The sequence below is a fragment of the Phasianus colchicus genome, chromosome 4 (genome assembly GCF_987193195.1).
Source record: "Phasianus colchicus chromosome 4, bPhaCol1.hap1.1, whole genome shotgun sequence".
Taxonomy (NCBI): Eukaryota; Metazoa; Chordata; class Aves; order Galliformes; family Phasianidae; genus Phasianus; species Phasianus colchicus.
Genome location: NC_143439.1, coordinates 9,680,025 through 9,699,212, shown reverse-complemented (window position 1 = coordinate 9,699,212; position 19,188 = coordinate 9,680,025). Strand labels below are relative to the sequence as shown.

At 38.7% G+C, this 19,188-nt stretch overlaps 1 protein-coding gene across 12 annotated transcripts in view; it reads left to right on the top strand.

Annotated features, from left to right (window-relative positions):
* The first annotated feature begins 562 nt into the window (after positions 1–562).
* Positions 563–19,188, top strand: part of MMAA (metabolism of cobalamin associated A) — a 30,567-nt gene continuing 11,941 nt past the window's right edge. For 4 of the 12 annotated variants that reach the window (XR_016465783.1, XR_016465790.1, XR_016465784.1 and 1 more), the window contains exons 1-6: positions 1,455–1,959; positions 3,057–3,179; positions 4,323–4,493; positions 4,760–4,845; positions 5,394–5,543; positions 7,216–12,602. Coding sequence is in view for 1 of the 12 variants with exons in the window: in XM_031588850.2 (XP_031444710.1) it covers positions 1,539–1,959; positions 3,057–3,179; positions 4,323–4,493; positions 4,760–4,845; positions 5,394–5,543; positions 7,216–7,503 (1,239 nt within the window). In the remaining 11 variants the exon portion in view is untranslated. Of the gene's footprint in view, positions 766–1,454; positions 1,960–3,056; positions 3,180–4,322; positions 4,494–4,759; positions 4,846–5,393; positions 5,544–7,215; positions 13,059–19,188 lie in introns of those variants that run through there. The other 8 variants (XR_016465791.1, XR_016465788.1, XR_016465787.1 and 5 more) reach the window with 8 other exon arrangements.

The following is a 19,188-nucleotide window of genomic DNA, read 5'->3' as shown; positions in this document are numbered from 1 at the left end:
TCTCTGTTCCAGTGCTCTGAGAGAACAGGTGAATGTAAACTGCAGTGCAATACAGAGTCTGTCTGACGTGGGGAGACTGTTTAAAACTGGAGTTTAGGAGAGGAGGATGAAAACAGCTCACTTAAATACTGGTTCAACCAGGAAATCCCAATTGTTCAAGTGTCTTGAAGTGGTTCTTCCAGGAAAAGAATTGTAGAATACACCTGTGGTTTCTCATGGTCATATCAGAATGAAGTGCAGCTGCTGGCATAGAACACCGCATGTTCTGAACTGCTGCGTGCACTGTTTAATTCTGGTCCATAAGATGACTGTACACCAAAAACTGAACATTCTCTCCTTCACTTCTCTGATTTCTTGAACGTTTAAAATGCGGTCGTTGAGCTTAATGAATACAAGGAAGAAGTATAAACGAATAAATAGTCGGGCCTTAAGCATTTCTTCTCGAAGAACATGTAATGGTCGTGCAGAAATTCCGATTAGCCGTTTGCAAGACGTCAGGAGTTGAATGCGGTTTTGCAGTCCCCTCCACCGTCAGCAGCTGCGGGGCTCTGACTGGGCGCCGTTAGTGTCTAACGGCCCCTCACGCGCCATCCCCGTGCCGGTCCTAACGGCTGCGGCTGAGCGCGAGAAGCGACGCGCGCGCCGCGCTCCCTCAGAGCAGCCCCTACCGGGCGCCGCCACGTTTCCCGGCGCCGGGGCGGACTCTGCTCGGGAGTTCCGGCACGGTGTGAAGGCGTCACTTCCCCGGGGTTGGGGCGGCCGCCGGTAGGTGCTGCGGGCTGTCGCCGGTGAGGGGACGGCGGGTAGCGGCGCGGCGCTGCGGTGTGCGCGCCCCTGAAGGGCTGGCGCGTGGCGGTGGTCCTTCACCGACCGTCGGTCCCAGAGGCGGGAACCGAACGGCGTGGGCGCCGTCCTGACCTGCGGGAGCGTCGCCGAGAGGCAAGCGGTTGTGGGTGCCTCTGGGGCTCGGGCCGCTGCTGGCTGGGCTCGGTCGGAGCAGGCTCACAGCGTATCCGTGCTATGCTAAATGCTGCTAAACGTTCTCGTGTCGTGGCCGTGCTTTGTCTGGAAATAACGCGTCGTTAGTTTGTAAAGCCCTGCCCTCATCAAAGTAAAGCATGTGCCGGCTTAACGTGTGCGAGCGTGGGTTTGCTGTGCTTGTTCCTAGGTCTTTAGGCTGGTCTGTGCGCTGCTGGAGGCTGTTGTACTTTGAAGTGCTTTTTAATTATCTGATTATTCAGCAAATAATGCCTTCATTTGTTACGTGCAGTAATAAAGTGATGTGATGCTATTGATGATTCCATAGCATTGTTTTTGTCCTTGTTTTGTTTTGTTTTTTCCAGTGGGAGTAGAGAATGATCTTTTTTGCTTAAGATGGTAGGCTGAGATGAAATAGCTGATGTGTGCCTGCGTATGTGTTTTATCCACATCCTCACGAGCACATTTGAGTTCTTAGAAGGAAGTAAAAACGTTTTCCTCTCTCCTTAGGGTTTCTGCAAACCGAAGTGCAGTGATATATCTCTGGTACTCCAAACAAAATGAAGATCCCTTCTGTACTGCTGAGATTCCCTCATCGTTATTTCTCTAAAAGAACTTACTTCAAGAACTTGACTTGCATTTCCAGATCAGATTTCCTGTGCATTGAGTCTCTTACACCAGTGCACCTACATTGTTCAAAACAGATGTGTTTGTCAAAGTGTTTGAGCAGAGAGCTGTGTTACCAGAGTGCCCCTGAGCAGGAAGCAGAAGGGCTTTCCAACAGAGAAAAAGGACTTATAGACAGACTTTACAATGGGCTCGTCCAGGGTCACAGAGCCTGTTTAGCTGAAGCCATTACACTGATAGAATCAACTCAGACTAGGAAAAAGAAAGTAGCCCAGGTGCTCCTTCAGAAGGTATTATCCTACCACAGGGAACAAGAAAAGTTAAATCAAGGAAAGCCGCTTGCCTTTAGAGTGGGTTAGTCCTTTTATGCCTGTTCAGTAGTTGCTTTGGCAGAATGACAGTGTTCACCTTTCATTATCACTATTGTAATTTAAACGTTGTCCTCTGTAATTTTGCATTGTTAGTTTCTTATGATTTCTGATAATTCTGATTGCTTCTACTGCCAGTGAAGTTATGGCTTGGGCTGGAAAAGTTCTTGAAGGAACTGTAGAAGTAATTTATGCTTCTTTAGTTGTTGTGGGATAGTTATTGTTGTGGATTGTTTGTTTTTTCTATTTTTTTTATTTGTTTTATTTTTATTTTTTGTTGTTGGTGGTGTTTGTTTTGATATGCATTATGAACTGAAATGATAGGTAGTTAGCAGATTGATGTAGCTGTCATCTAAACTTAGGGAAGAATGTTGCTAAACAGATCTGGTCTTATCCCAGAGTTCGTGTTTTCTTTGAGTACGTTCTGAATTCTTTCAAAAAATCCATAAGAAAAAAATATGTATCTTTCTGCTTTATTACATTGCCTTCAAGCAGCAACTTTTCATCTGAGGAGAGTTGAACCTAGTTCTCTTAGAAACTCTAGAATGTTCTTCCCTTGTGAAGGAGAAGAACTTGTCATGCCAAGTTGCTATCTTTCCTGTGTACAAAAGCATTAAAAATGAGAATTTGAGCGTGGGAAGCATGAGAAATATTTAGTCAAATTATCAAGCTTATCTTACATGCTTTGAAATGCTGGCAAATTGCACAGTAGCCCTTCAAAGTAAATCTGAAAAATAGAGTTTTAGGTTATTACTTTTTTAAAGTTTGGGGCTATAAGCTATTGTAGTTATGTTTCTTGGAAGGGAGGAAATAGGGCTGGATGAATACGTAATAGTATGGATAGCATGAGGCGTGCTGAAGTCAGCATTGCTGTCTTGGATGAACCAAGGTGTATGTTAAGCTAATTACAAGTGCTTAGTTGGGTATATCAATCATGGCACATCCTTTTATTTATCTTTGTTGTGATATAACGTGAATTGTTTTCAAATTGTCATTGACAGCGTTTATGTGGTGTGTTATTTATTCTATTAACAAGGTGAGGCTTTTGTGTCTTCTTGCTGTTTTCTTAATGTGCTTATTTAGGGTTATCTGGTCCTCCTGGTGCTGGGAAATCAACTTTCATTGAATGCTTTGGGAAAATGCTTACAGAAAGAGGACACAAAGTGTCAGTGCTGGCTGTTGACCCGTCCTCTAGTACAAGTGGTGGTAAGTAGGTCTTAATGTTTCAGTCAGGTTTCTAATATATTTTGAAATGTATAAATATCTCTTTGGGGCAAATGCAGGATAAGTTAGGGTGCCTATAAGATATTAAAAACTAACATTATGTCAGTTTTTTCATTTTTCCCATACAATGTGAAATTGAGAATTAGGCACCAATGTCCTGATTTTGTCACTTACTCTTACTCTTCTCCAGTATTTGAATGCTCTTTTATATCTTTTTTTTTTTTTTTTTTTTGGTCTGAAACTATAGTTAACTGCTGTTTTTTCTCTCTCAGGTTTTATTTATCTGTTTATTGGCATTAATTTTAATTATATTTCAAAAGTGATAATGAGGATCACTAGGTAGCAAGCACATGCCTGTTTATAACTTTAATTTAGAGTATACTGCTATCCAGATGCATATATTAGCTTGCAATAATTCTCAACTCATTAGTTTTCGATAAGAATTTATAGATTTGAGATGACTGCCTCAGTGTCACAGTTTCCTGCTGCAGTATTGTTGCAGTTTGGCGGACTTGTAGTGCAGATTGGTGGTTTTTTAAAATTTGAGATTCTTCAGGGTTGTGTGGCTGTAATCTGTCGCTCTTAAAACGAGACTTTGTGGGAAGGTGCTGCAGTGGAACTATTTAAAAAGAAACAAATTACAGTCTACAATGACTTAGAACTAAGAAGGATTATGTTTGTGTGTGTGTACATTCAGGACACATCAGTAGAAAGGCAATATGCCAGGATTGTACCGCTTACGTGAACTGAGCATCTCTCATCTTATGGAACGTATGTTAAACAAGTAAAATCCAACACCACCAACAAATACCAGGGTCATAATGTGGGAATTTGTCTTTTTGGAAAGAAACGGTAAAGATGAATTTTGTGGCCTGCTATGTGTAAGCCACAAAAAAAGCTATTTAGAAATTTCAGAATCTGCTCTGACCTAGAAGAAATTCTTCATATTTTGTAGGAGTAAGATCTGCTTGTCAGGCCTTTCCAGCTTCTGAAAAGCCAGGCAGTAACTTTTTTCTGCGAAGAAGAGCCAGTAACTTTTTCTTGCTCGTTTCAGGGGTGGCAGGGAACAGGAAAGGGAGATCTGAATGTTTTGCACATTTAATAGTAAAATAGTAAATTTTTAAGGTTCTTTACTGGGTGATAAAACGCGGATGACTGAGTTGTCAAGAGACATGAATGCATACATCAGACCATCTCCAACCAGGGGGACATTAGGAGGTGTAACAAGGACTACAAATGAAGCCATTCTGCTGTGCGAAGGAGGAGGCTACAATGTTGTTCTTGTGGAAACTGTAGGTAGGTGCTTAGGATTTTTTTCTAGATATCCTGCTCTGATATCTGTTATCTTATGTGTCTCTAACTTGAAACATTGTTATCTTTCGTCTTGAATTTTGCTCCTGCTATTACACAAGGTCACTGGGTAAAAATGGATACCCACTGTCAAGATGTGCCAAACTGTTTATTTGTTATAAGTGTTATAACAATTATTTGTTATAAATGTTGTCATTAATGTGACTGTGAAAGCTTGTCAGAAGTGGTAAACTTTGGATTTAATTTTTCAGGTGTGGGACAGTCAGAATTTGCTGTGGCTGATATGGTTGATATGTTTATATTAGTGCTGCCACCCGCGGGTGGTGATGAATTACAGGTATTTTTGTTGTTCTCTTTTTAAGTACTGCCTAAGCTTAGAAAGAGAAATTTAAGTCTAGGAATGTAGTCTATGCAGGAAGTTCATTTCAGTAGCATGTTGTCAATTACACTGCTGTTACTGGAGTCTTTTCAATGTCTTACCAATTTATCACGCAATTGGGATCTGATTTTTTTTCCATATGTAGGAAGTGCTGGGTTGTAAGATTTTGATATTTACTGGCTATATATGATTTATTGGAGTGTTCTTTTATTTCAGGAAAACAATATAACTAGTTTTTCAAACTTGGTCATGTTTTTGTTAAACTTAAGTCTCTGTGCATAAAATAGTCACTCATGCAAACTCTGGTATCCATATGTAGCATCCCAGTGTCAGAATAATAACTGGTGCTGATAGAGGCCACTGGTACAACTATTGCATGACTAGTATATCCAACCACCCTCCAGCAGGAGCCACCAAAACCAAGCTTTTCTGACCCGCTTTCCATGATTAACTCAGTGCGTTGCAGCTATTCTGGTATTCATGATTTCTCTCCATACTCTGTTCAGGGTATCAAACGGGGTATAATTGAGATGGCAGATCTAGTTGCTATAAATAAAGCTGATGGTGATTTAATTGTGCCTGCACGGAGAATACAAGCTGAATATGTTAGTGCTATGAAACTGCTTCGCAAGCGTTCGAAGGTTTGGAGACCAAAGGTGTGTATACTTTGCTATGGCATTTTTGTTGAAGTGTTTTGTTTGTTTTTGTTTTCCCAGAAAGCGTTGAATGATTTACAGGTGTTACTGTCTCACCTAGCTGTATAAGTCTGTCTGAGCTCTTTTATAAGAAGTTTAGTATGATTGCTTAGCTTTTTTAGACTGTATGAGAGACTTGTTTGTTGCTGTTTCTATTTCACCTCTGATCTCAAGGCATGCTGCATGAGGCACTGCAAAGCCATGGTTCTGCCCGCTGTGGTTTCTGTTGTGAGCTACAATCTCAGTGCTAACAGACCAATTTCTAACATGAGTTGTAGTTATACTACCTTGTCTTGCTTTTGGCAAATTATGCATATCTTAAAATGTCCTGTGAGCTATTTTTTCCCTTCTTATAATTCTCAAACCTATGATTATCTTTGTTCTTTGACTTGTTCATTTTTTGCTTCTTTTTTAAAACACGTAATAGAAGTTCTTATGAACAGGAACCTCACCTGATTGTATGTACAATGTCTAAATTATTGGCTTTGTCATCCCAAGTCCTTTTAGTATTGATGTGTTATCTTATATATTAAAAGGTAACAGTAAATCATTAAGAAAAAGATTCAGTACTAATATAAGTAGATGTGCACGCATTCTCACTCTGTATGTGAATATATGAAGGAGATTTGCTCTACACTGCCTAAAACTGATCCCTTGAATTAATTTTACATCAGCTGAGCTGCCTGAGGCTTAACCATTGTTTTGTCACGTTTGTTTCTAGATCAGATTAGAGTTGCTAGTCATTGTGATGAGAAATGCAGTGACTGAAGTTAGTGCAGAAGAGTTTCTAATACTGAATTCTCTTTCAGATAAGATTTTTAACAGTGTAAATTGTTGCAAGCGTAATCAGATACGTTTCTTTGCTTTTCATTGCTCTGTGTGTTTAGTTCATCACCTTCTTATAAGCAGCTGATATTTCTGCATGGGTTCCTGTTTGTTAAGCCTTATAAATGTGACCCAGAACACCTGTTTGAGACCAGAATTAAACAGGTTATCAGAAATCTGTCTCTGTTTCAGTGATGGCATTGTTTGACTAAAAAAAAAAAAAGGAAATATTGATGTGTAGGGACTTCAGCCATCAGATTGGAGGGATTTTTTTCTTAGAAAAGATAAAAACAGTTCAGTTTAAAAGGTTCTGTTGGATGTCTAAAATACTGCAGCAGAATGAATTCCTAGTCTGGGAAGCATATGTAAAAAGAAGTTTAACGTCTCGTTTCCAGAATAGTTTAAGTGCAGAAGGGTAGCTATCAGAGTCTGGCTACCAGCATACATAATCAAGTTTACATTTATGTAAAACAGCAACACTGTACATTTTTAGCTAAAGACCATATTTAAAATGATTCTCACTTGTTATACAAGCAGTTGGACAAGCCCTGTTTGTCCCAAATAACTATGGATCTCAACATCTACTTATAGTTGGTACAATCGCTTCTTTGAGATTTTTTAATTTTATTTTTCATTCTTCGTGGAGAAAAGTGTGAGCAGCACAAAACTGCTTTGAGCGGCATTGGGTAGGTGTCTTGAAGCAAGCTTGCCTTACGTGTTACCTGACTGTTGCAGTCTACCTGATGCAGTAATTGAACCCTTAAGCCCAGTAATTACTTGGCTTTAAAAATTCTTCTGAATCCAACAGGTAATACGTATCTCTGCCAAGACTGGAGAAGGGATCTCAGATATGTGGGATAAAATGACAGAATTTCGCGACCTCATGCTCACAAGTGGTGAGCTGATTGCCAAGCGACGGAAACAGCAGAAAGTGTGGATGTGGAATCTCATCCAAGAAAATATGTTGGAACATTTCCGGAGTCACTTGGCAGTCAAAGATAAGATTCCACTTCTAGAAGAAAAAGTTCTTAGTGGTGTCTTGTCTCCTGGACTGGCAGCTGACCTGCTGCTGAAAGCATTCAAGGATGGTCTCTAATCATTATATTCTACTGTGTTCTTGCTAATTTCTTCATGTAAAATTAAATATTAAATATAGTTTTTGTATGTGTGATTTCAAATGTTTCACTACAATAGACACTAATGGAATACATATTTATTGGTATTAGTATGTATTAGTACTCTACCAAAAAAATACTGAGCAAAAAATGCTGTAGGATTCTGTATATGCAAAGCTCATGTGCATACACACTCAGAGACTACTACACATGGTATTTGGTCAACTATACTTTTTTTGAGTCTGTCCTCATCAAGGATTTGTTGGTCAAAAATGTGAGCCTCTGTCAAAATGTGACTGGCTTTGAAAGGGTGAGTGAGAGGTTGGTGCAGCAGTTTCATTGTGAGACTGTCTTAGAGGTGATAAACACTTCTACTTTCTGTTCTGATTTACTTTTTTCTTCCTCATGAGTCTCTGCAAGAACATTGGGCCTGCTGGTAGCACCTGACTGGTGTCTTAGTTTTAAATACATTGTATGCATATAAAAAGAGTTCAATCACTGTTGGGAAGCTATAGCTATATATGTATATGATATATATATATAGCTATAGCTAATACTTATTGTAAGCTGCAAGAGGAGAATTGTACCTATCATAGATTCTAACTGGATGTTTTAATACAAAAGCACAGTTTAATTAGACATTTTAAAATACACACATATGGTACAAGTGCCATCCACCAGGTTTTTAATCACAGCTCTTTTTATACTAGAATAATTGATCTCTTACTTGGTCTTATTTGACTGAAGTAAGCTTTTCGTATTCAAACAAAATGCCTACTTTTCTCCTCTCTTGTAGATGACATGACTATTTAGGACTAAAGTACTTAAGAGCTGGGGTTCTTTTTTTATTTATTTTTTATTTTTTTTAAGGTAGATTTCTCTTGGGAATGCATTTGGAGGTATTCATGAACTGGAAAGCAAGGTTATCTTTTCAGTATGAAGAGTAAAATAGGAAAATGCTGATTTCTTGAGGGCAGACAAAACATTAAATTAATAGGAGTTTTAATGAGTCTACTATTGCTTATATGAATTAACAAAAGGCATTAGGTGCTATTTTCTGTATGCATACTATAGTATGTAAGATAGTGGTGTGGGGTTTTGTTTGTTTGTTTGTTTTTGTTTTTTAAATTTAAGTTCAATATTACCTGTTTGGATTCCTAACAAGTGTGCATTTTGCAGAGCATTTGTGTTCTGGCATCCTGAGTCTAGATTTCTCAAACAATTCTAGGGTAGCAATGACTTGGTTTCCTTTGGTTCTATTTTTTTTTTTCCTTCCTATTTTTTTTTTTTTTCTTCTGGAGACATTTTTTTCTCTTCCCCGTGTTTCAGTTGATATATTTTGTTCTCAGCTAAGTCTGCTTTATCTTGCTAGACCTCTCTACTTCCTAGTTTTCACTCCTTCATAGGTGTAATGCAACTATCAGAAAAGATTAATGAATGAAAATGCTGAGGATTTTTTCCCTTTGCTTTGTCTTATTAAGTATTTAAGTGCTTATTTAAGTAGCATAAATTAAACGATATAGAAATATCCATGAAGCTGCTAACATTTCAGTTACTTCTTCCATTGTATGAGGGTTTATGTTTTGTTGTCCATATATCTTACTCTGAGAATATGAAGAATGAACAGAAAGTAAAATGAAACTGCAACGTAAAGTAAAAATATTTCATAATTTTTAGCAAGGATCCTTTTGAATTTTTGTAGTGAAATACCAACAAAGAGCATTGTGGGCTTCTATAGGACATGAAGCCAAAGCATTTCTTTATTAAAACATTTGGCACCAGTGTAGCTGATATTAGTGATTTCCACCACATAGATTGTCAGCACTTCAGTATTCTAACACCACTTATTTCTTAAACTTTGCATCCCCAGTGAGTGATTTGGGATTACTGCAATCATTTATGTAGAAGTACCTGGAGAGGAGTGTTTAAGGGGTGGCTGAAGAACAGGGCCTTGATTATTGCCTTTCTGCATTAGAAACTGTAAAAGAGCTACTTTTTTTTTTCACTTAAAAAAAAAAAAAATAATTAAAAACAGTTTAGGTCTCTATTGAACGTGACAAAAAGTACCCCAAACCAAAAGCAATGTCTTTCATCCTCTCAGTTTTAAAAATTAACAATATTGTGATGGTACCTAGTAGCGGAAAAGACGGATGGAAAATGAATGAATGACAGCAGCAGTATTTTAACTGGTAAGTGCTCAACTTTTTGATAGTCCATTTGTTTCAGGTGACAGTGTTTAAAGTGACCTTGCTTGTACTTATCTGCTAGATCAACTCTTGTTGGTCATTATTTTTTTTTTTTTTCTGGTGTCAGAGACTGCTTTATTCTTTGTCTTCTACATGGGAACTGTCAGGCAAGTAAAATAGAACTTGTTGCTTTGTTTAACTGAGGGCTGTTGTAGTAGAATAGTTATTCAAGATTTGTTTTCTGGACCCAGATCTATGTATCTACTCAAGCTATGGGTCATTATTTTCTTGTTTTGTTGCTCCTCTTAAAGTATAGTTAATTTGCTAATGAACACTTCAGATAATGCAGTGGTTTAAGCAAATTCTACTTTTCGTTCAGCTGCCTTTTCCTCTTAAATGAGAAGAATTAGATTTGTTGTCTTGATGTGTTTGTTTGTGCCTCATGCTTCAGTAGACAGAGAAATGCTTCATGCTGACAAGGATCTGCAGAAATGGCATAGTAGGTAAGGGTCCTTGCTTTGTTTTTCTGTAAGTCCTCTACCAAATTGAAAACCTGTACTGCGTGAGCTATGAGCTGAGCCTCGCATGTGGGAATCAGATTGTTTTCTAGATGGTAAAATACAGCCACAAAATGTTTTGAAGCCAACTATTCGTTTAGATGTGCCGTTTTCCTTATGCCCTCACTGACATAAACAAAATGACGAAGCGCATTGTGTTCAGAAGGACTGCCTAACTTGAGCTGGTAGGCTAGAATTTAGTAAACAATTCAGTATTTCCTGAGATGGGAAGTACAGCTCATCAATTCTACACCAAGCAGTGTAAAAAAGTCATATAACTGTATGAGAAAATAGCAAGATTGCTAGAGAACACAATGAGCTGTTAAATTGTTATGGGAGGTGAGGAACAAACTTTCCAGATGCATAAACTCTTGTGTCCTATCAAGTCTTGCAGTTATATCTAAGTGTGAAACTTTTCCCCAGGTCCCTGTATAATAGATGTTGGTGCTGTTTCACAGCTGGAAAAACAAGTGTGAGATAAGTGATTTACTCAGACCTCTGAAGCAGGTCAGTAGAGTATAAGGGTTACAGTTCAGTAGTCTTTATTCTGAGCCCCATGTATATTTACGTCTGTGTTACTTAAGGTTGGAAAAATGCTCTTAGCAAGTTCATGTTCCCAGTGTGACTTATTCCTTTCATATCTAATCTCTCTGTCTTCAGCGACAGGACACAGTGACCCCTTCATGACTACTGTTCTGCAGTAATGTCCTACTTTAAGTTGTAGAAAACTTCTCTCTGAAAATTAGTCTGCCTTCACCTTTTTGTAATTTCATGGCTTCCTGTATATATGCTTGCTCAGTTATTTTGCTCTCCTTGAGTATGTTGCTAATATATCAAATTGCAGTGTTTTACATTTCTCTTCATGAGTTTTGAGATCTCTTGGGGGAGGCTGAGCAAAGCTAAAGGATAGACATGAACTTTTTAAAAAAATCAGTCTCATGTAGTATCGTTCCTAAAGTTTTATTTCTTAGAGTTACTTGGCAGGACATAATTATTGATCTAGTCTGTTCTGATACAAACATACCTATTTCTTCTTTTCTTGCTCATTGTTATATTGTTCCCTTCCTGAATGCACAGTCAAGATATAGCATTATCTGTGAGTTAAAATGAGAAACGTTCTTCCAGAGCTTAATGCTTCCAAAACTATTCGTGCTGGACATTTTGAAGCAGATCATTGGAGATATAATTGAACAGGGGTAGATAAAAGGTATATTTAAAGAGAAATCAGTGGGTTTCCCTGGAACATACAACTTGAACAATCTACAGTATACAACTTGATACAGGGTTCCTCTTGCAAAAAGGAGATCAGGTACTCAGTGGTAATACCCTTATAGTTTTAAGCTCTGCTCCACTACTGAAACACTAGAACATTAACAACATTTGTGGATTGAGAATTTTTTTTTTTTTTTTTTGAAGGGAGAAATTGTTAACCAGTTACAGTACATTTTTAGAATGGAAGTATGATAGGCATATTCTGTTTCCTGCTGCCACACCAGAGAATGGTTCAGCTGATGAAGAAACAAGCAGTAGAGGAGCTGATGTTCACAGTAGTCTAGGCAGAAGAAGCATCAAGGAGAAGCAATCAGGATGTCTGTTCTCTTTTGAGAGCATAAGGATTACAGTCATTTCACTGGCGATCCTCACAAACTGATGTGATACACACAGCATTTGCTGGGTGAGGCTTACAAAAAAGAGTGGTCAGGTTTTGGAATGGGCTGTTCAGGGAGGTGGTAGAGTCACTGTCCCTGGAGGTGTTAAAGAAATGTTTTGAAGTTGTACTAAGGGATTTGGTTTAGTGGGGAAATATTGGTGGATGGTTAGGCTGGATGATTTTGGAGGTCTTTTGCAACCTTGGTGATTCTATGATAAATTCCCTTTTCTGTTTTTTGGATTTGTTAAGAGGAACTAGTCTAATGTAGAGGGTTATACTTTGGAACTAGGTGATTTTATTTGTAATCTGATTGTTGACTTGCAACAAGAAAACAAAAGCTTTACTTTTCAGAACTTTTTTTTTCAGTTTCCCTTCATGCTGAATTTCATGTATTCTTCCTTAAAATACTGTGACAAGGTGGTTTATCTGCAGTATGCTAATTACTTTCAGTGTCGTCTTTTTCTCTTATGCTTAGGTCTTTCCCTAGTAGAGTAGTGAAAAAACAGCTTGTTCAATTATTGCCTTTTAAAATTATTTAGATAATCACTGATTGGCTTTAACCAGTGATTAGCTTTATGAGTAACATTATTTTTGTTTTGCTTCTTATATTGAAAGAAACCTACACCTACAGATTCTCGTGATTATGCTGACTCGCAGTGTGGCTGTGATAGCTGAGGATGCATAATGTAAGTACAACAAGAATACTTGTGTGTTGTGTCAGATACTTGTGTGGCTCAGGGCTTTATAGACACACAGCTAACGGTTTATCTTGGCCTGAAACTGTGGCTCTAAGATACCATTTGTAGTTTTTTAATTGCAACCAGTGGAAGAAAAGGGTAACGTTAGTTTTTATGCTTTGTTGCTTAGCAGCACTGATCAACAAAAGTGCAACCTTTTATTTTCTTCTAACTCCAATGAACCTTGGCTTGTACAGAGCTCACCAGCAAAAGAGAAGTATTTCTGAAGTCATGTGAAACTGTTGTTCAGTGCTTGCTAGCAGCATTTATGAGAAACCATCTCTTCTTGACCCCTTAATTACCCTTGCTCTGTAGTCTTCTTTCTCCTCCTCATCAAACCTTTGAAGAAAACGGGCACCATCCTGGGAAGGATGGGAAGCTTAGAGATGATCCAGCTGTGCTGTTTTCTATCACTTGTAGGGAAAAGAGGCCTAGCTAATCCCCAGGCTGTATGTCTCCACTCATGGAAGGAGAAACAGACTTCAGCCATTACAGTAAGATTTATTCTCATTTAGAGAAGCTTTCTCAGTACTTTGGAGTAAGCAAAATACTTGATAGAGTGAGTGGAGATGAGGGTGCCAAGAATTTTCTGTTCTACATCTCTTAGGAGGCATTTTGCAAACTGAACTAGAAGGGACATTGAATGTGTTTGAAAATAATTAAGTGTCTGCAATGAGTCAGGACAGCTTTTTGTTTTTTTCACCTCTGATCAAATTTGGCAGGTCCTGGAAGGTAAGAGCAAGTTGGAAGTTGCATGTTTCGCCTTACTTCTAAGTTATAAATTGTTAGTCTATCTGAACAGAAGTTTTATAGTGACATCACAAACTACAATACTTAGTGTGACTTAGATGCCAGAAGCATATGCTAGGAGCTGTTTAACCCAGGTGCTTATCTTTTAATTCTAGAGCTAAGACACAGCTAAACATACTGTATTTTGCTTAGTTTTCCTGCCCAAAATATTATGAATAAGAGATGTCTGTAAGCTTGTGGATGTTAAGTGGAAAATAATACTTGCCGAGGCTGTCAATGTTCATCTGTTCTCCCTTCACCTCCACTACTGACTTCTGCCCTTAACCTTCAAGATTTGTTGATAGCTGATAACAGTATAAGTTAAGCAGTTTGGGCCAGCATAGTAAAAGGTCGGCATGTGTGCCAAAGCCCATTTGCTCTGCAGTCTCTTCTATTCTGAAATTCAAAGATAAGCTTTCTTGATCAACTGTCCTCATCTCATAAAATTCTTGACGAGGACTACTGTTGCTTGAATTGGACAGTTAAGATCGGATACTCACTTCAGAAAGGGGAGCCACACAAGAAACTCGTTTGTCCTGTGTATCACATCAAAAGCATTACATCTTTGGCACCTTGCAGAGCTCAGTGAAGTGAAATAAACAGCAAAGTGGAATATGAATTACTTTGCAAAATTTTCTGTTATAAAAATCTGGCTTTTTTTCAAATTGCACAGATCTTAGCAAAAACTGATCTACCTGGAGATCCTGCCTGAGACTATGAGAGATTCATTGTCATGCCCTTGCTTGCTGAACAGAGCACATTTTTTGAGCTTAATTCACTCACATTTTGAGTTAATGTGATTTATTTATTTTTTTTCCTGTCTAGTGAACAACTGCTGGTTTTTCATGCATGCAGGATTCAAAACAAGTAGCTGAACTCATGTTTTGAGCTTCTGATTTAAGGGAGAAGGAATGAATTTTGGTCAAAATCAATAAGCTTTTAAAAACAATTTCAGTAAAAGCAAAGTCATTTTTGTTGTTCTTAAATGTTGTGGTGCAGAATACTTGACTGGATGAGATGGCAGTAGAAACTAAGTAGATTTGAAAATCACTATTTCCAATTTCAGGTAATTAAAATATTTTCATCTTTCACCTTTCCTTTACCTATTCTTTGTAATGTATAATTTTCTTATGAGTGAAATAATGTCTTTACCATGTCATTACTTCTTAGTGCTGTCATCTCCACATCTGTACAAGTGGGCTGACAATGCTCACAGTGCTGCACAAGTAAAAGGCGCTGTGTATTTTATTTCTGTACCAAGATTAACCGGTTCTTCTGATTTAAAAAAAATACATATATTTTGAAGAGGGAAATCTCATTTTCATCTCTTGCAGGGTGCATTTAGCTTTTAGATTGGCTTCAGCCACCACTCCACAGTTATTTCCATTCTGCACACAGTTGCACAATTTCCTGGCTGTGTATCTGGAAATGCTACTTTTTCTTTACATCCTGACATCAGGAAAGGATGGCATTTGAGCACATAATTAAGTGCGATTGAATAGGGTCCTAAAAGACAGGCCACCTGATTTTTGTCCCATTAGTGAGTCAGTTTCCCACTTTTGAGGTAGTTAAATTTCATATACAATGAGACAGGAAATTTTGAAGGGGAACTAGAATAATTAAAGTAATCTTGTCTGGCCCATTGCCAACTCTTTCATCTTGGAAAACATCACTCTATAGATGTGCACAGATCCTGTAAAGAAACCTAATCTGGAAATCTCTCATGTAATATTTTGAACATGTATCCCTTAGTGAACATCTAGAGTGCAAGGGCATTTCTGTTGAACAGTTTGAATGAGTTTAATCTTGTAATTTTTTTCCTTATTGGCTCCTGCTTAATATTAAGACCGCATTAAATGGTTCCTCAGATTAGTGTGATGTTTCCTCACGTGGATTTCATCATAAAATCAGAAAAAGAAAAATACAAGCAAGACTTGTATAAGAAAAGGGAAATTACATTGAAAAGGTGAAATGGAGGTTTAGATATTGTACAGACTAGATAGAATGAAAACTGCTCTTGCTTTTCAGTTTCATTTTCTAGATTCTTCTCGGTGAAACAGTGACAGTGATTTACAGAGAAAACAAAATTACTTAGGACGTTTTCTTACAAAGAGAAAACTGAAAAGCACTCGGTGTGTTAGGGAACTTGAAAGCTGACTATGAACAGCTGCTGCCTTTACATCTCAGTTGCAGGATGTACAGAGAGCCCTTAGGTGGTGCTCAGTAGCAACGCTCAGCTCTTCAGTGCAGCGTCTGAGGTGGCAGCACCTCCACGAGGTCAAATCACTTTAGGGGTGCTTTTACCCTGTCTGAGGGTATGCTCTAATGATGTGGTGAAAGGCTTCCTTTTGAACACTGACTTTGGACTACTGATGAAATTCAAATTCAATTTTTTTTTTTTCCCATGAAGTTTTCAGGTGAAATAAAATTCCAAAGTGTTGCACAAATAAGTTGTAGGAACGAAACGGGCCGCTGGGGCCTGGATTCACATCAGGGCATTCCACACAGTTAAGAGCCCTCTCTCTTGTAGAGGAAACATTCTTTCTTTTCAAAATATTATGCCCAGTGACTGGCTGGATAATGTGCATTCCTGTCCTTTCTTTTCTGTATAGCTAAGGATCTATAGCCTAGATCTAAAACTGTGCATTTGTTAATGCATGTAAACACAGATGAGCTATCTCTGGGCATTTCTAATTAAAATCAGTAAATGCAGTCTGTCAGTAGAGGCATATAAATATTAAATTTGAACATAGATTTTAGTAACTACCCTAATTTAATTCTTATAAATAGTGAAGTCTCTTATTAAGAGTGTGTCAAATATGTTGCTGTCTGTCCATGAAACAAAGTGCTTTTGAATAATACTAGAGATTTTTTGAGGGCATTTGAGGATCATTGTGATGGAAGATCAGTATTCAGTCTACTTGTGTAAATAGAGATGTGTTACCGTGGCTTTCAGGTTAAATCTTCCATGCTGTGGAACATGCTGTATTTCTGAAGAGGTGTTGGATCAGGGATGCAGATCTGAGGGTGTGAGTTGTGCTGTTAATTACACAGAAATTGAAATGAAATTTCCTTGAGCAGGATGGATCTCAAGCCATGAAATAGATTTTATTTGGAAGCTGTTAGTGAATTTATGAAAGGAATTCATTTGACATCTCAAATACTCTATTGGAACCTAATCTTTTCTTTTGTAGTGAGGCAGGAGAAAAGTGAGATGTTAAAAATAACTTGATCCCTGCACCTTGGAAAAGAGCTATGTGAATGCAATTTACTAAATTAGGAGTAGAACCTTCCTGTCGTTTTATTTTGTGTTTATTCATGTTCCTGTATTTCGGGAATGGATCAGATTGCTTCCCACCTTTTACCACAATTTGAGGGGTTTGAGCCTAGGAGTACCCTGCCAAAGCAAATTAAATAATTCATGTTTCCAGCATGACTTCATTTAGTCATGACTTTTATTTATTTAGAGAGAGTGAGAGAGAAAGAGCTGGTGTTGTTATAATCTCAGCTCTGTTTTTTTAATCTCTGTAACTTCCTATAACCCAACTATTTTTTTTGACCTTTGAAATGTACCAGACTGCATAAACTGAATATCCAGCGTGTGTTCTGCTTGTCCCAGTAACTTTCATTCTATGGTCTCTGCATGCTGTTATTATAGGTGTATATTTTACCCTTATGTGAGTTGTTAACATTACCCAAAATTCTGCTGGCATGTAGCTGGGAACAAGTACTGAGGTTATTTTATTTTTTTTTTTTTCCTTGTGTATTGAGAAAGTCCATAGCTAAATTCGCAAGCTAAGTGTTACTAGGTGGTGACTTGCAGCCTAAATGCAGTGGTTATAAATTCTCACCTGAGAAAATGGAATCCTGTAGCCATGCAGTATGTTCTCTCAGCTGCAGCTGAATTTCTGCCATATTAAAATCCTTAAGCAGCAGTATGTCACATTGATTTAGCATTTTGCTTTCTCAAGGCTCTGTTGAACTCAGTAAAGCACTCCACCATGCTTAGAGTGAGTGAGTGTCACTAAAATTTTACAGAAAAAGAAATAACCACCAAGAGGTTAAAGCAGCTTTACCTCTCCATGCAGCAAGTCAGTGGTGGAGCTGGAATTACAGCTTGCGAGGCTTCTGGCTCTTGCTGCACTACGATGCTGTATAGAAAGGTCATTTCCCAAAATAGTACTGAATATTCTCATTTATTATTGATAATAGGAGTGGCTGACTTACCAGAAGGTTTTGCTGCCATTTGGCGAGACCTGAGCAGGCTGGAGAGTTGGGTGGATAGGAGCATGATGAGGTTCAAAAGGGCAAGTGTAGAGTCCTACATCTGTGAAGGAATAACTGCATACATTAGTAAAGGTCAGGGGCTGACCTGCTGGAGAGGAGCTCTGCAGAGAAGCATCTCGAGATCCTGGTGGACAACAGGTTGGTTGTGAGCCAGCTGTGTGCCTTTGTGGCCACAAAGGCCAATTGGAATCTCGAGGCACATTTAAAAGAGTGCAACCAGCAGGTTGAGGGACGTGATCCTCGCTCCCCTACTCTGCTCTAGTGAGGCCACTTTTAGAATGTTGTGTCCAGTTCTAGTCTTCTCAGCTCAAAAAAGGCTCTCTCTCTAGAATCCAGTGGAGGGCCACAGAGATGATTAGGGGCCTGGAGCATCTCCCTTCTGAAAAAAAAAACTGAGAGACCTGGGTCTGTTCAGCCTGGAGAAGACTGAGGAGGGATCTGATCAATGCTTCTAAGTATCTAAAGCGCAGGAGTGAAGTGAATAGGGTCAGGTTCTTTTCAGTGGTGCCTAGTGGCAGAACAAGGGCCAATGGGCACAAACTGAAATGTAGGAAGTTCCATATCAATGTGAGGAAAAGATTCTTTGCTCTGAGAATGATAAAGCACTGGAACAGGCTGTGCAGGGAGTTCTTTCTCTGGAGATACTCAAAACCCACCTGGATGCTTTCCTGTGTAACCTACTGTAGGGAGCCTGCTTTAGCAGGGAGTTTGGACTGGATGATTTCCAGAGGTCCCTTCTTTCTCTTACAGTTCTTTGATAGGGGAGCAAATGGCTGTAAAATGTCCTTAATAATCCATAATTAGCAACACTGCAAAAGTGGTACAATTGCATTTTTCTTGGGCAGAATCACTTTCATGATTACTTTGTCTGCTTGTGGTGTTTTTTATGTAAAGGAAACAGACTGGTTCACAAAGTAGACATTAAATAGCCTTCCCATTAACAGTCATGTTGAGCGATATGTTGGCCTTACCTTCAGATCCAGGAGTTAGGCTCGATCCTTGTGGGTCCCTTTCAACTTGGGATATTCTGTGGTTCAGACCAGCAGAGCTCCTCTATCTGTGTAAGTATGTGTTTGTCGGGGTGCTTCCGCCTGCTACTTTGAAGCTGTCAAGCAGAGTTCTTTCTGCCTGAAAAAAAAAAAAACCAACAAAACATAGGTCTTTGGAGAAGGCTGTATATTTCTTCCTGCCAATCTAAGAGATTGGTAATAGAAGATTTTGGTGGCAACATTTTTCCTGTATTGTGTGACAACAACCCAGCACTGGCCTGCTTGGCAGTGTAGCAGCTGAGGTGCAAATGTGGAGGCCTGCAGAGGTACCCGGTTTGGTGCTGGTCTTCAGGGCTTTCAGAGAGGAAGGCAAACCCTATTGCCACACAGTGGGTCAGGGGGAAGGAAAGTGACTACTTGTGAAGAGGTTTTCATTGAGATGTGATTGCAGCCAGACTCAGTTCCTTGAG